Here is a 15,149-nt window from a genome sequence, read left to right on the forward strand (position 1 = left end):
TCCTAATTGGCCTTCACTGAATCTTGAGATCTAAGGTGTCCTGGAAACAGGAAAAAGAAAAAGACCAGATGCTCCTTAAGGAATTCTTTCTGTTGCTTTGAAAAATTTAGGATTGTTCTGGGAACAAAATCTCCAAATCTATAAGTCTCATAGGAAAGAAAGACATACTTTCGAACACCAAATTTGTAACTAAAGCCCAACTTGCTTTAATGCAAGTGAATCCAATACAAGAGTTTTAAGCAAAACCTTTACCAGAAAAAAAGCTTACATTTCTAAAATGTCATGAAACCAAAAAAAGATATAAAAAGTGAAAAGTGAAAAACCTTACGTGCCAACAATGCAATTTCATTAAGTATCTATTCCTATCCCCTACCACGCTTTTTCTGCCCCCCCCCCCCACACTTTTTAAGTCTTTGCTTGAAGGAGTAGAAGGGTTACTGGAGTGATTTTTAAGCAAACCCAAGATACCACATTACTTGAAGGGCAAGAACTTCAGTTATCCTCTGGGGGGGATGGTATTCGGATTTAAGCAAACAGGAAAATGATCTTCCTTGAAAGTGCCTTCCTAAGGAACCTGTCAAAGAGTTTCATGTGCAGAGATACCTAATGTAGTTCGGATTCTTGGTCTGGAGGTTTTTCATCAGTGTGGCCACAGACGCCTTGAACTGTGAGCCTGCTGTAGGAGGCCTTTTCAGGTTGATCTTGGCTGGGTTCCCTTCAGGGAACAAAGACTTGATGAGGGTGTGGCTGGCCTTCCACATGGCTTGGGACAGGTCTCGGTAGAGAAGATCATTGTTCTTGTCAACAAATCCTTCTACCTGGTACAGCACCTATGAGCAGTACAAGAAATTCAACTGCTGATTACTGCACTCCAGGATGTCACACAACTGTTAAAAATATTCCAAGACTATCTATAATGCAGCCTCTTCTTTCTCCATCGAAAACCCTCAGGCACATTAGTCACACTCCTAATACCGAATTAGCCTCCAAGTTTAAATTCCATCTGTCTAAATCACAGAAGAGTTCAAAATAAATTCTATTACGCTTCAGGATTTGCAAGAATAAACTCCAAAAATGCTATCATAACATTTTCAAAGGATTTTAGGCTTTTTTGGTGTTTGAGCACATTTTTGAGGTTTTACTTTTCCTCCTCCTCTTTTTTTTTTTTTAGTTCACATGTGCCAATTCTAGTCTGTTTGAAAATAGACAGGAGAAAACAGAGATAAAAACCCTGGTGTTTTCAGACAGCCTAAGTGTGCAGGGAAATTAACCAGAAAAGTATCTTTTAATAACACAAGCTAACAAACAAAAAATGAAGTACCAAGTTCCAACTTTTTAAAATTAACAGTAAATCGGATACTACATACTTAATTTTTACTAAATATATAATTACAAATGTTTTCCTCTTTGAAGCCTGCAACCTCATGTAGAAGGAGGTATTAACATCCATATTCTTTCAGGACTCTAAAAATTAAGCTACTGTCAAAATTGGTTTTTAACATTATATATCTTAGATGGCATAAAACTAATTCTCTCAAATATTAGGTAAAGGAGTAAGCACTTTTTTTCAAAAAAGTAGCTATTTTCCCACTGTTGTGTCAAAATCTCAATCTAGGAATTCATTATTTTTGCTAAATGATCTCTGGTTGTCAGACCTCACTATCAGTCTTTAGTGACACCTAATTTTTACTAGCAAACCTTTTATTCATGTTGACAGATCTATTTTTATAGGATAACTTCTAGCTTGGAAACAATACAATCGATTTTTAAAATATACTCGAGCTCTTTCATTAAGTTCACTGGCTTTCCTTTCAGCTCTGTTAAGATTGTGTTCAACTGACATGATCCAGATTTTTTTTTTTTTAAGATTTTATTTATTTATTCATGAGAGACACACAGAGAGAGAGAAGCAGAGACACAGGCAGGGGGAGAAGCAGGCTCCAAGCAGGGAGCCCGATGCGGGACTCAATCCCGGGACCCCGGGGTCACGCCCTGGGACGAAGGCAGGCGCTCAACCACTGAGCCCCCCAGGCATCCCATGATCCAGATTCTACTTCTATTGAACATTTACTGATTCTACGAGTTTGGCAACTCATCTTCCCAAGCTGGCGCTGGTCAGAAGGCCCCCTCTGAGGCCTGGGCTCCTCGCGGGAACAACTGCAGGCCCACTGGGTGCTGGAGCCTCCTCCCCATACCTTGCCAGCATAGTGCTGAATTCTGAAGCAGCTGTGAGGCAGGGACGTGTCGTTGAGAAACCTGGAGCTCTTGCTCATCCTGCTTTCGAAGTGCTGGTGGGTGGCGCACACTTGGTTGAGCTTCTCCAAGAAGGTCTCGTCGGTGACCGTGCCAGGTCTCAGGCACTCCTCATCCAGCATGGCCAGGATTCCGTTTGTGTTCTGCGAGAAGGGAAGCAAAAAGGTTTCCTTCCTTCCTCACTGTATTGTTTAAATAATTATTCCTAATTACACCGTCAAACACAATTAACTTAGTCACAGAAAATTCCGCTCTGTTATAACAAAAAGCGGGGAATCAAAACAAGTCACAAAAACCACAGAAGTCGGCCCCCTCCCACAACGTGCCAGGTGTGTGCCCATGCTGGGGAGGAGAGGTCTCTATCATCTCCCTCCCCACCTTGCCTGCCTCCTCCCTCCCCCCCACCCCAATAAGACTTAGGAGTCACCTCAGTGACCTCAGGGGGCTGATGACTGAAATTCACCTTGTTGGAAAAAGGCAAGTCAGACCTCATATTCAAAACACATTCAAAGGTAAATCTAAACGTCAGAAACTAAATTTGACAATGCAGTTTCTACATGTGGCCATAAATCACAAAGCACAGTCTTCTAAGGCTATTATTTGATTCATAGCTTGAGAAGGAAATTGGTTTCAGATGTTTCCAAATTGTTCATGTGTTCAAAATGCCGTTTATTTTCCAGGAAAAAAAAAAAAAAAGAAAGAAAAAAGCTGTGATTTGGGATCGATGCAATCAAGCTGTGTTTCAAGAATATCTGTTTAGAATAAAATTCTTCCACATAAAATTTCAAAATGGATGTTGAACACGAGTGAGAATGTGTTGTGTATTCAGACCCCATGATCACATTTATCCCAAGAACAGTCAGCCCAGTGACACTGAATCAAAAATCTGGAATCTTCTACTTTGCTAAATAAAGGCTGCTGCTCCTTAGATTGCCCCTCTGGGCCCATATGTCTCTATTCCAAATACAACAATCCGGTCTACTGACCACCAGCCCCACCTACTTCCACCAGCCACAGCTCCCGGTTCCTCTCCCCTTCTCCTCGCAAGGCCGAGACATCCTCTGACCAGCATTTGCTCATTCCGCACAAAAGCCAGGGGAAGTGTGAACTGTCAGGCATCAAGCGTGTTCACAACAGCCCCAGAGTAAACATTATTGTTAGGTAACGCTGGAAGGAAACATTTCCTTTACGGACCCAGCCTCCTACGTGAACTCGAGTTACTTCGATCACATAGGCAAGGCGATTTGGGGCTGAGACAATCTACTTAAATGAAGGATATTATCATGGTTCTCTCCGTCTCTGTCTCTTTCCCTTTCTTCTCAAAGGGAAATAATTAAGTTCAATGTTCTATTTAGAGGAAGGAAAATGTGCTAGTCATGACTTCTGAAAGTTTAAGTTCTCACAGCAAATTACTTTGGTCACAAGATTTACGAGGAAAGATCTTCAGTAAAATCACGGATTTTTTCTGGATATTAGAGTTTTGAGTTATTTAGGCGGAATGTGAGCATTTGTATCCCAACATTCAAATATTTCAATATTTATATATTGTAAATATTATATTTATAACAATATATAGTATTAATATATAGTATTATATAATATAGTTATTATATAATATAATTACATAATACAATTATATAATATAATTATATATTAATATATTGTTAATATATAATATATATTATATTATAAATATTATATTATATTATGTTATGTTATGTTATGTTATAATATATTTCTCAATTTATTAAGAGAAAACCAGTCATCCTTCAGAGTATTCATCAATGTGCAACTGTCAGGAATATCTTCAAAGCTGAGGGAAGAGATGCACTGGCTCGTTACATAATTTCCAAAAGGTCTTGTTAAAGATAAATAGAAAGTGACCTGCCGGACATTTAGGGCCCATGAGTCTATTCCAGCACTCACCTACTGCTGACAGCTAAAAAGACTGTAGGACAATAAAGTTTACGCATGGTTTCAAATTAACTTTCACTAACTTTGTTATCAGGGCCAAGAATGTGAGTAATCTTAAGCATAAAACAAGAGTTTCCAGATTTTCACATACAAATCAATCTTCTTGCAATCAATTCATTTATAATCAACTACAGACTACAGATGTAAAAAGCAAAGTATTTAGTGACCTTTTGGAATCTAAGATTTATCTAGTAATTTTGGATACTTTACGCCTTTTTACATATATACAGACACGTGTGGTCACCTGAAAATTCCCATGGACCTTGGCCACCTGCAAAGTCACAGATACACATGATACCCGCAACGTAGGTTCTCCGAACCAAGGCTAGGTCTACACTGGAGCCATTCCCGGGGACCTACTTAGCTCAGCTCCCATGACTCTCCCTTTATCCTCCTTTATCTTAACTCGAAGAACATATCTTTTGTTATCTTAACTTGAAGAACATGTAACTTAAAGAGCATGTTTGTTGTTCTTTAGCATTTAAAAAATGTTTTCCAGCTTTACTGAGATACAACTGACACATTAACACTATGGAATTTTAAGGTATACAGGGTGATAATTTGATACACTTTTAAATTGCAAAATGATTACCACCATAGCCTTAGCTAACACCTCCATCACATCACATAGTTACCATTTCTTTTTTGTTGATGAGGACACTTAAGACCTACTCTCCTATTTTCAAAGATATAATAATAATATGGCATCGTTAGCTGTAATCACCATGCTATCCTTAGATTTCTAGAACTCCTTCATCTTGTGACTACAAGTCTGTACCTTTTGATTGACATCTCCCTATGTCCCCCAACCCAAGCCCCCACAAACCACTATTCTATTCTGCTTCTTTATCTTTTTCAGATTCTACATATGTGATATCACGCACATTTGTCTTTCTCTGCCTAACTTATTTCACTTAGTGTAATGGCCTTGAGGTCCATCTGTTTTGCCACAAATGGCAGGATTTCCTTCTTTCTCATGGCTGAATAATATCCCATTGTATATACACACCTCATCTTTATCCATTCATCTATCGAAGGACACTTAGGTTGTTTCCACATCTTGGCTATTGTGAATAAATGCTGCAATTAACATGAGGGTAAAGACAGCTGTTCGAGATCCTGATTCTGTTTCCTCTGCATGTATATATATATATATACACCCAGAAGTGGAACTGCTGGATCACATAATAGTTCTATTTTTAATTTTTTGAGGAATCTCCATTACTATTTCTATTATGGCTGCACTAGTTTACACTCCCACCAACAGTGTACAGAGAGACTCCCTTTTTCCCCACATCTTCACCAATATTTCTATTTTTGATAATAACCACTGAACAGTGTATTAAGAGGTTCCTGGAATTTTAGAAGCAAAATGGATATTTGATTTGACAAAAACCTTGTTTCTGAGCCTCCTCTGACCAGGGCTCATATTCCCAGGAGCTGTGGACTAGACCTGGGCTCCCAGCACACAGCAAGAATGGTGTGGCTAAGGGCATGACATCTCAACATCATGAATGGGCTCTGTGATACGGCCGCAGGATGAGCATAGGAAACCCTAGCCAAGTGTCACAATGTCCAGCTGTCTATGTGTGTGTTCAAGAACCCATGGCTATAATATAGTGTCTCCAGAACTCTGCAATTCTCTAAAGAAAAGTGTCAAAGGAGTGAAAATGCTAACGCTTAACAAAGAAGGCAGGAGTGAATGACTGGTAAGGAGCGAATGATTACTAAGAAATTTTTTAGGAAATTGTACCTAATACTCACATTTTCTATTAGGTCACAAATGATAGCATTATTGAAATAGTCAATGTGTGTCCATTCTATGCCCTGAGAAACAAAAGAGAACAAAGTCAGATTCCTCATGACTATGCCACACGCAACCATCTATCAACGGCGACTGTGCCATCTTGCTATGTTTCACTTCCCCTCTGAGTGTATTTTTTTTTTATAAAAAATCAGTGCTGCCAATGCCATCTTCTGGTTCCCAAAACTTTCTTGACTTCGGCAGTCACCACTGACACGATGTGACCAAAGTGAACGCCCTTGACCTGTTTAGAGACTGCCTCCCATTCCACTCTCCCGTCTGTGGCAATTTCCCATGCACTTCATTGGCTCTGCGCCAAACATTTACTCAACAGGCCCTTGGGTCAATATTACTTTGTGTATATTTACAATGTTTATAAGGAAATAAGTCAGAACTTGATCCCAGGAATCTAAGGCCCACATTTTTCTGTTCTTAATTTGTAATCACAAGGAAAAAATTAATTTTAGAGTCAATCCTCTGTTGTAGGGCAGTTGACTACTTCAAATGTAAAAATATGCACTGCTAAGACAGAGTATTTTCAACATAAGACACAAAAATCGCCCCACGGTTCTAATGCTAGCTACAAAGACGAATCTGGGAGGCTAAATGTCATCTCTGGATCTGCTTACTCTTTGCCCATAAGTGTAAACATCCATTTTTCTTCTAAGAGGAAGAAATTTAACTCATACAGCAAGCTGGGGATCTTCCTATATATTCTTAGACGTGTTCAAACAATCTGTACAAACTGTTTTAAATTATAGATCAAAGTTCGGGCAATCTCTTTATGATGAGAAGACAGGAAGAGAATGAATCTGGCTCTTAGGATGTTTACATTAAAAAAGGTGCCAGCCAGGATAAAATGTTTCTAAGGCATGACGATCATTCTAAAAAAAAGATGAAATATTTATGATTTAGCTTTAGAGTACATGGGTTATTTTACAAAGACTCTGGGGATAACAATCACATTAGAAAATTCTGTACTGAAAAAAAAAGAAAAAGAAAAAAAAGGAAAATTCTGTACTGAGGCAAAAAAAAAAAAAAGGGATTCTTAATGTGTCCTTAATGATTTACAGTAACACTACAGAAAATGAAGAAAAATAGGTAATACCATTTTTAAAATACAAAGCAAATAAATAGAAAAATTAAATATAATATTTCCTTTTGTTTGAAATAATTTTATAGTTCAAAAAACATTATTCAAAAAATGAAAGGCTGAACACCACACATGGCTTTACAATTAAGTATGAAACTTTATAAACATCACTTCTGATTATTTTCAAATTATATTGAGATAATCCATACATAGCACTAGTACAATACCTGGCAAGACAGTAAACACTCAGCAAATATTAATTACCTGTTTTCATTACAAAATTTTAGAAAATCAATGCCTTTCAAGATTGAACAAAATCTCAAAATATTTTCAAATTCATAGAGAGTAGTACTGATGCTCAACTAACTGAGCCACCCAGCTGCCCTTCAGGTTTTTTTTTTTTTTTTTAACATACTGTTATTTTACATCATTGCATTACAATCCACTAAGGATCAAGCCAGTCAACTGATATTTACTGAGCACCTACAATGTGCCAGGCACTGTTCTAGGCACTAGCAGCAGAACAGCAAAAATACTCCCAGTAAGCTTAGATGTCATAACAAACAACTTTTAAAAAGACACAATATGGCAAAACTTAGATAAATTTGATTTTAGGATCACATTTATATAGACTTGTGAATCCACAATTTGTATGATGAGTAAAAAATGAACCCTTAAAAAAATACGTTTCAACATTACCTCCCGTATATATTCTTCTTGCTCTTCTTTGAGGGTAAGTTCAATGAAGATTTGCTGTAGCTTTTCATTACAATAATTAATAATGAACTGCTCAAAGCTGTTGTCCTACATGGAAAAAAATGAAGACAGCCTTATAAACCAAGCCATTGGCTCTCCCCGCAGCAGTGGCGCTCCAACATCTCAAACCACAAGAAACACGTCACACACTGTCTCGCAGATTTAATTGTGGCCCAGCACGGCTCCTGGGACACCGAGGCCCAGCACACAGAGCTTGCACACTGCAGGCGCTTGAGAAATGGCTCATGAGTCAAGTGGATGAATGAAGTGTACACAAGTTATGCAGTATTTTGAAAGATGAAGCTTTTTAGCTGACGGAGGAGCACTCCACACATGGTAAAACAAAATAAAAAATAAAAAGGTTCCCCTAAAGGATCAGAAAAGAAACCGTGAGATTAAAAAAAAAAAAAAGAAAAGAAACCGTGAGATTTATAATCTCTGGTCACCCAAGTTCTCAGTCGGCCATTCATCGGGTGAAACTCTGCAGCTCCAGGAAGTCTTCTTGACCTGACCTCTTATTCCCCCATCCATGGTCAACTCCCTCATTCTGACTCTTAGATACCAGCACTTCCTAAAAACCACGCTGTGTGTACATGTGTGGGCATATACATGAGTGGTGACTTGGTTTCAGCCCTGTCTGTCCCACTAGATGGGCAAGGGCTGACCACGTGTCTCTTTGTTCAGCAAGGGAAGCCCATGCCTTGCACAGCCCTTTGCATCTAGAAAGTTCTCCATATGTACTTGATGAATGAATGAGCTAAGTGCCTAAAAGAGAGGCTCAAGGGAATCAGCACATCAAAATCATTTCCCAAGCAAGAAACTCTCTTCTCAGAAGGCTCCAGTATTTATCTCTCGCACGGTTGTCAGAGGCCTCTCTTTCATATTATGAACTCTGGTGGAAGATCCAAGCCTAAGTCAGCCCCAGACAATCTACAAGGTTTAATGTATTGCCACGAAATGCACGTCTGTGGAATGAATACACTTCACCAAGAACCACGCCAGCCAGGGAGACGTAGATCTGATAATAAGACGTGTTATTTTCACCTCTACCGTCTGCCTTTGCAGAGAGGAGACAGTGGCCCTGGGAGCGAGGGACAGTACGACCCCACCACTGACAAACCTGACTCCTCTCCTACTGAGGTGGCTAGTCCTGGCCTAATAATAATATTAATATTACGATATTAATACGTAATACGAGTGTCCCAGCGTGAAACCGAAGCTCGCCACTTCTTGGGAATACACAGAGCCCCGGGCCCTCAAACCTCTCTGTAAAGGACGAAAGCAAAAAAGTCATAGAGCTTTTCAAAAGTTGAACTTTCAAAATCAACTTTGCTCCTACGTAGGACAAATTTTATTTTATTTATTTATCTATTTATTCATGAGAGACACAGAGAGAGACAGAGACTCAGGTAGAGGGAGAAGCAGGCTCCCTGCAGGGAGCCTGATGTGAGACTCGATCCCAGGACCCCGGGGTCACGACCTGAGCCAAGGGCAGATGCTCAACCGCTGAGCCACCCGGGCGTCCCCATAAGACAAATTTTAAAATGAGACTTATGATGCAGCAGCTGACTACATTCTTTCCTGGAAGCCAGTTAATGGTTTCCTATCACCAGTGATAAACTCATTATCCGGGAGAATTTTTAACACTAAACCATAAATGACACCTACACATGATCACTGGCTAATCTTTTAATGTCAAGTCTAGTCAAGGAGAAGAGGTTTTTGTTTTTTTGTTTTTTAATCATGAAGGTTTTTCCTAAAGGGAATACATTTACTTTCAATACTTTGAACAAACGCAGTCTTAGACACAAAGGGCATCCCCAGTACTCATTTTCACATGAAGTTTTAAAAGCCAATGTGCTCCAATCTTCCGAGCTTAACAATTTTGATTAGAAGCTGACGTCAATCTGGTCCAGGCGCCTTATTATGATTATGATCAGGATAAGGCCATTTCTCTACGAGGAAGTCTGGGTTTCTTTGTTTGGTAAAATATATCCCTATACAATAATACTACTACCCCAGATTGAAAACTAATAAACAAAATTATAAACAAAAGTTTTGTTTATAATAAACAAAAGTTTTAATGGTTTATCGAATGGTTAAAATCCGTTCTGTCATTTAATAAGTCTATGCTCATGGAAGTATTTAAATGAAATTATGCTAAATCTTCAAATGGTAACTAATGAGGAGAAACAAGAGGAGAATAACTAGTGTCCTTACACATGTTTCACGGCTATGAACAGTTGGAGGTATGCTTTGCAACAGGACCATGAAATACAAACAAGCAGGTTAGAAATCAGAGGCAAAGCTTCACAATTACAACACAACTTAACGATTAAGTTAGAACTAAACTAGGTTTATCCTCAAGATTTAAAAATTCCTGTATGAATCCTCTATTTCATATCCGCACACAGTTAATCGATGGCCATTTACTGCAAAATCCACACAGTTGGAGAAGCCATTAACACAGGAGCATGCAACAAGTTGTCACCGCAAACAGTTCATACTTACTGCATTCTGGTGCAAAAAGGGACAGATTACACAAAATGCAGTCAGTTCTTCATTTGCAATAAACTTCTAAAAGTAAACACTTATTGATAGTTATTCATTGGCGGACTTGATTTTACCATTTAGACTATGTTTCTGATTAGCCCAAAACTTGAAATCAAGACACATGTCCAATCAGTTCAAAAAACAGCTCCCCCCCAATACCTACATGTGGTCACGTGGTGTCTGAACTGCGGTTCTGCTAGGTGTGAGCTACACAGGACAAAAAACAGTCGGACTCAAATAATACCGCATATAACTTGCTCAAGGTCCCAAGGCTTTGAGGTCTAATGCTTCTAATTCAAAATTATCAGGAGAAATAAAATGTGTATGTATGACACATCCCCCCCCAAAGAGTCAGAGACAGAGGCAATTGGCAGGTCAGGGAAAGAGCGAAGAGATCCAGCAAGATCCAAGGGCCCCTCCTCTTTCTCAGCACAGCAACACACCTCATGCTGTCCCTGCTAGGTTTCCCCTTCGAAACATCAACAATGTGGTAAGGAGACAGCATTCTAGAGATGGCATAAGAAAAAACTGGTCTCTCCTACCTCATCCTGCTTCTGAAGAACAACAACAAAAGCGAATAGCACAATCCTCAAGGCAGAAACCAGCTTGCCTCCCCTCAGAACTATCTCAGCATCTACTGCAAACACACCTCACAGGTTGTAAAACCTGTTACGAATCGCCAGAGCAATCACTTATCGCCAAAAATGAAGGCAATCCCATTTCTCATGATCTACGTTTAACTTGTTGACATCGTCCTCATGTTTTGGGAAACGGGACTTCACAGATCATTAAAAATAACATACAAAAACTTACAATCGTGAAAAATGAAGGAATAGCCTGGTAACAGTTCGTATAGCAGCAACTTGCATTGGGTCCAGAATACACGCCTTTGTGTATGCAGGCACTAAGTATCACTGGGGTTTCCAACTGGGACATTCTCCCTTTTAGAAAACAGCTGAACCGGGTCTAGGAGCTATCATATGAATTAAAGTCCCCAAAGCAATTTGATATCTGGATACTTCTGAGTCAAGAACTGTGGGTAGCCAGCTATCCCTGAGCTGGGCGCTGTCTCCCACGTGTCAGTCTCATGAATCAGTCTCCTAAGGAGGAAGTGGGAAGGAGCTTGAATGACTCATGCCCCCACTCTCTCTCCAGTGTTCTACCCAAGTCCCATACATGGAATGTGTCTCTATTGTCTAACTCACATTTATCCCTAAAGGCTGAGGCATAAAGCTAAAGCCTTGGGGAACATTTTCGAACAAATGTATCTAGAATTTTCCATCCTATAATCTCCTTGCAGGAAGCCAAGAACCATCCCCACCCCCACCGGACTGTTCCAGGGAAAACAGGTTACACAACAAGGTGTCCAGGTTCTATGCAGTTTTACACTGTATCCACCAAGTGTAGACTAGACTGGGGTGGGAAGAACTTGTTAGGTTTAGAAGTATGTAATATACCAAAACTTCAAAATCTAGGGCTTCTTTCCAGAAGTCCTGAGTTTGAGTCCACCTTGTCAACATCAAAGAAACAGAAAACCATACTCCCAGTGAGGTTGACAACTAGTTTGTACTCTTTAAGTATCAACTACGAACTTTCCACCTGGAAGGATTTTGAAAGATGGGTCAAAAATACTAGCCTGTCCCTAATTTGTCTGTATTTTCTCAGCAATAGGGGAGGCTAATGATACTTATGCTCTTTAAGAGAGGTGGATATTTAAATCTTGCACTCTTTTAATGCATGACATTTTTCTTCCCAGTACATATTCAAATACGGTAAATTTAAAGAAAAATCGCTTTATAGTGCTCTTCTTAAATAATTTAAAATGAGCTTTGATTTAAATAGTTAAAAAGAGTAACGATGTACAGATACATACCATGAACCATATTATTTCTCATCATTCCCATTCTAAAATGTATGTTAAAAACCCTCCTTCCTCTTCAAGTTTTCTAGCACATGAAGAACAGAATTTTTTTTTGTTTGTTTGTTTGTTTTTTTTTTTTATTTTTTATGAAGAACAGAATTAAAAGAAAACAGCTGGGACAGAAGGTATTGCCTACAACCGGAATCAATTTTCGTTTAAAAACAATTTGGAAAAGAAATCTCATAATCACGAGACAGACTTACAGGCTACATGGACTCTTGATCGCCTAGTAGGTTATTTTATTTAGAACAATTACTGCATCCAGCCTGTCATATTCCTACTGTATATGGGTCACTCTCAATGAGGGCCATAAGGGCAAGATGAATAAAGGGTGCCTGATTCAAAAAAACTAGTCCTTTGCCTTATGAAACTAAATTGTATGAAAAGTGAAATATCCAGCCTGCTGTTCTGCTTTGGTCCTCAGCACACTAACAACGGGTTAGATTTTCCCAGTAAACCACCTGCCATTTTTAGTACTTCTCAGGTAAGCACTTAGAAAAAAGCTGATTCGATTTAGATGGCTCAACTTAGTTTTGAATTTAATTTTTTCATTTGTTATTTTATGGTGATGCTATAAAGGTTTCTCAGAGATCAGTTCTAAGAACATCCAAACTTAATTATGTGGACCTGGGAATGTCTGCATTATAGAACTGTCTCCCTTGGCAAAACTGGACTCCTGTTAAATGAGGATTTATAGTTAGATTTTTCTTCTCTAGGACTTTTAACTCACTTCCTCTTAGTTTTGGTATCAGTGTTTCACTAATCTGTTTTCCAAACAGACATCCGATCACATGCGGCCAGCAAGGCAGGACTATTCACACAGCTGGCCCTGGAATGCTTTGCAGTCAAATCCATGTGTCATCATCCCATGGTTTAATGCATCAGTTTCCCTGTTCCATTTAGAGACGGACCGAAATGAGTGAAAGGTTTCCGTCAGCTCAGCTGAAACACGTTTTCATGGGAACTGGCAATGGGGGGTCATGAGGCTGAATTAGAAACATTAAAAAAATGTTTTTCTTGAACTTTTATTATCCAATTTTTAAAGTGATGCCCAGGTTATTCTTTAAGGCAAAACCCTTAATTCCTGCAGCCAAGTTTCATGGAAGAACAAAGGTAAAGTTTTCTCTCTACTCCATCAGTTTACCTTCACTTGGGTAGACGATACTATAGAAATTTTCATTTGTGCATTGATGAGGATTCTGAATACTAAGTCAGACCCTGAGGTTGTACTTCAGCTGTGGTACTCTTAAGTCATTAATTATCTGGTTCCCTCATGTAAAATATTATGGGCTTCCTGATGTTTCCATGTGTTCTAATTTTGCGGAGAATCCAGAAAAATGGAGGATGGCATGTGCAGTGTGCATGTGAATACATCAAAAAAAAAAAAAAAAGCCTCTCTAATTCCGTATCAAAAAGCAGGTAAAAGTATCTAAAAGTGTGCAACCAAACCTCTATTCTGATTTCCCCTGAGGAAATTTAATTATAAAATAAACAGATTATTAAAAATCAAGATGTTTGGAAGATTAATCAGAAGGTTTAGACAAGAACATGGAGAGAACAATTAGTTATAATGAAAGACAAATCTTAATTCTCTCAAGGAACTGGAGAAAAAAAAATCAAAGCCTATACTGGAGAAGGCGAATTCGTTTCTCATGATTTTAGGGGGCATCATAGGATCTGCTATAGACATGACTGGTTAGATTTGGCCTTGGTTGAAAGTTCTGGTTGGGGGCATTCTTAAGAAAAAATGTTTTCACTCGAGGATAGTTCTGAGTATATCCAAGCAATTCTCCTAACTCACAGGCCTCAAATTCTTCCCTATTACCAAGACACCAGAAGCTTTCCTTTGCAAAGTCTGCTTTCCTTGCAAAGTCTGGGTACCAATACAAGCAGACATTATGCTAAAGAGCAGTTTTCGAGGGACAGGACGGGGGACAGCAGCCAGTCCGCAGCACAGGTGTCCCACACTCGGCCACCAGTACACTAAAGACCTAAAGGGGGGCTCCTCATGCTGGCCAGCGTGGAATGATGACAACAGCACAGAAATACAGGGCAACAGAAACTTATCACATTTGGGTTTTTTCCTTACTTCCAGGTACTGGGGACCCTGTGAGTTTGGGAAGAAAAGTGCCCTATAGGAAATCGTTTATTATTTATTCAGGAGGCTTAGGGCTTTAGGTCCTGAGTCTGCTCTTTATTTAATTTTCAAATTTTTTTTTTAATTTGTGAGAGACACAGAGAGAGAGGCAGAGACACAGGCAGAGGGAGAAGCAGGCTCCCTGCAGGGAGCCCGACGCAGGACTCGATCCCTGGACCCGGGATAATGACTTGAGCCAAAGGCAGATGCTTAACTACTGAGCCACCCAGGTGCCCGTGAGTCTGCCCTTTAGTAGCCATGTAACCTTGGGATAGCTACTTGACCTTCAGAGCCTCACCTCCTCAACTGTAAAATAGGAATCCCTGCAGTGATTTCATGAAGTTTTTGTGAAAATTAAATCAGGCAATATATGTACCACTTAGCACAGTGCTTACATACTGTTAGGCCTCAATAGTTATTTACCACTGGCTATGGAATACGGACTGTGATCAAGCAGGGAGAAGGCACTATCACAGGAATAAATGTTGTAAGAAAAAGATGTTTGCTAGAAAGGCCTGGTTTAGCTGCAGGGAACGGGCTGATGTTTTTTTCTATTCTGTGAACCTGATAATTTGGAACACATGAAAGCTTTGGGTGGTCATTCTGGGTATGGCCTGGTTATTTAAAGGAATTCACAAATCATTACTTATGGGGAAAA

At 39.3% G+C, this 15,149-nt stretch overlaps 1 protein-coding gene across 5 annotated transcripts in view; it reads right to left on the reverse strand.

Moving 5' to 3' along the window:
• MYO1B (myosin IB) overlaps positions 1-15,149 on the reverse strand; it is a 175,682-nt gene that overhangs the window by 30,358 nt on the left and 130,175 nt on the right. For all 5 annotated transcript variants that reach the window (XM_077885398.1, XM_077885400.1, XM_077885399.1 and 2 more), the window contains 4 exons: positions 7,824-7,928; positions 5,992-6,054; positions 2,196-2,396; positions 604-830 (listed from right to left, as the gene is read on the reverse strand). In XM_077885398.1, coding sequence (XP_077741524.1) covers positions 604-830; positions 2,196-2,396; positions 5,992-6,054; positions 7,824-7,928 — 596 coding nt within the window. The remainder of the gene's footprint in view (positions 1-603; positions 831-2,195; positions 2,397-5,991; positions 6,055-7,823; positions 7,929-15,149) is intronic.

This window comes from Canis aureus, chromosome 36, assembly GCF_053574225.1.
Source record: "Canis aureus isolate CA01 chromosome 36, VMU_Caureus_v.1.0, whole genome shotgun sequence".
Classification (NCBI taxonomy): domain Eukaryota; kingdom Metazoa; phylum Chordata; class Mammalia; order Carnivora; family Canidae; genus Canis; species Canis aureus.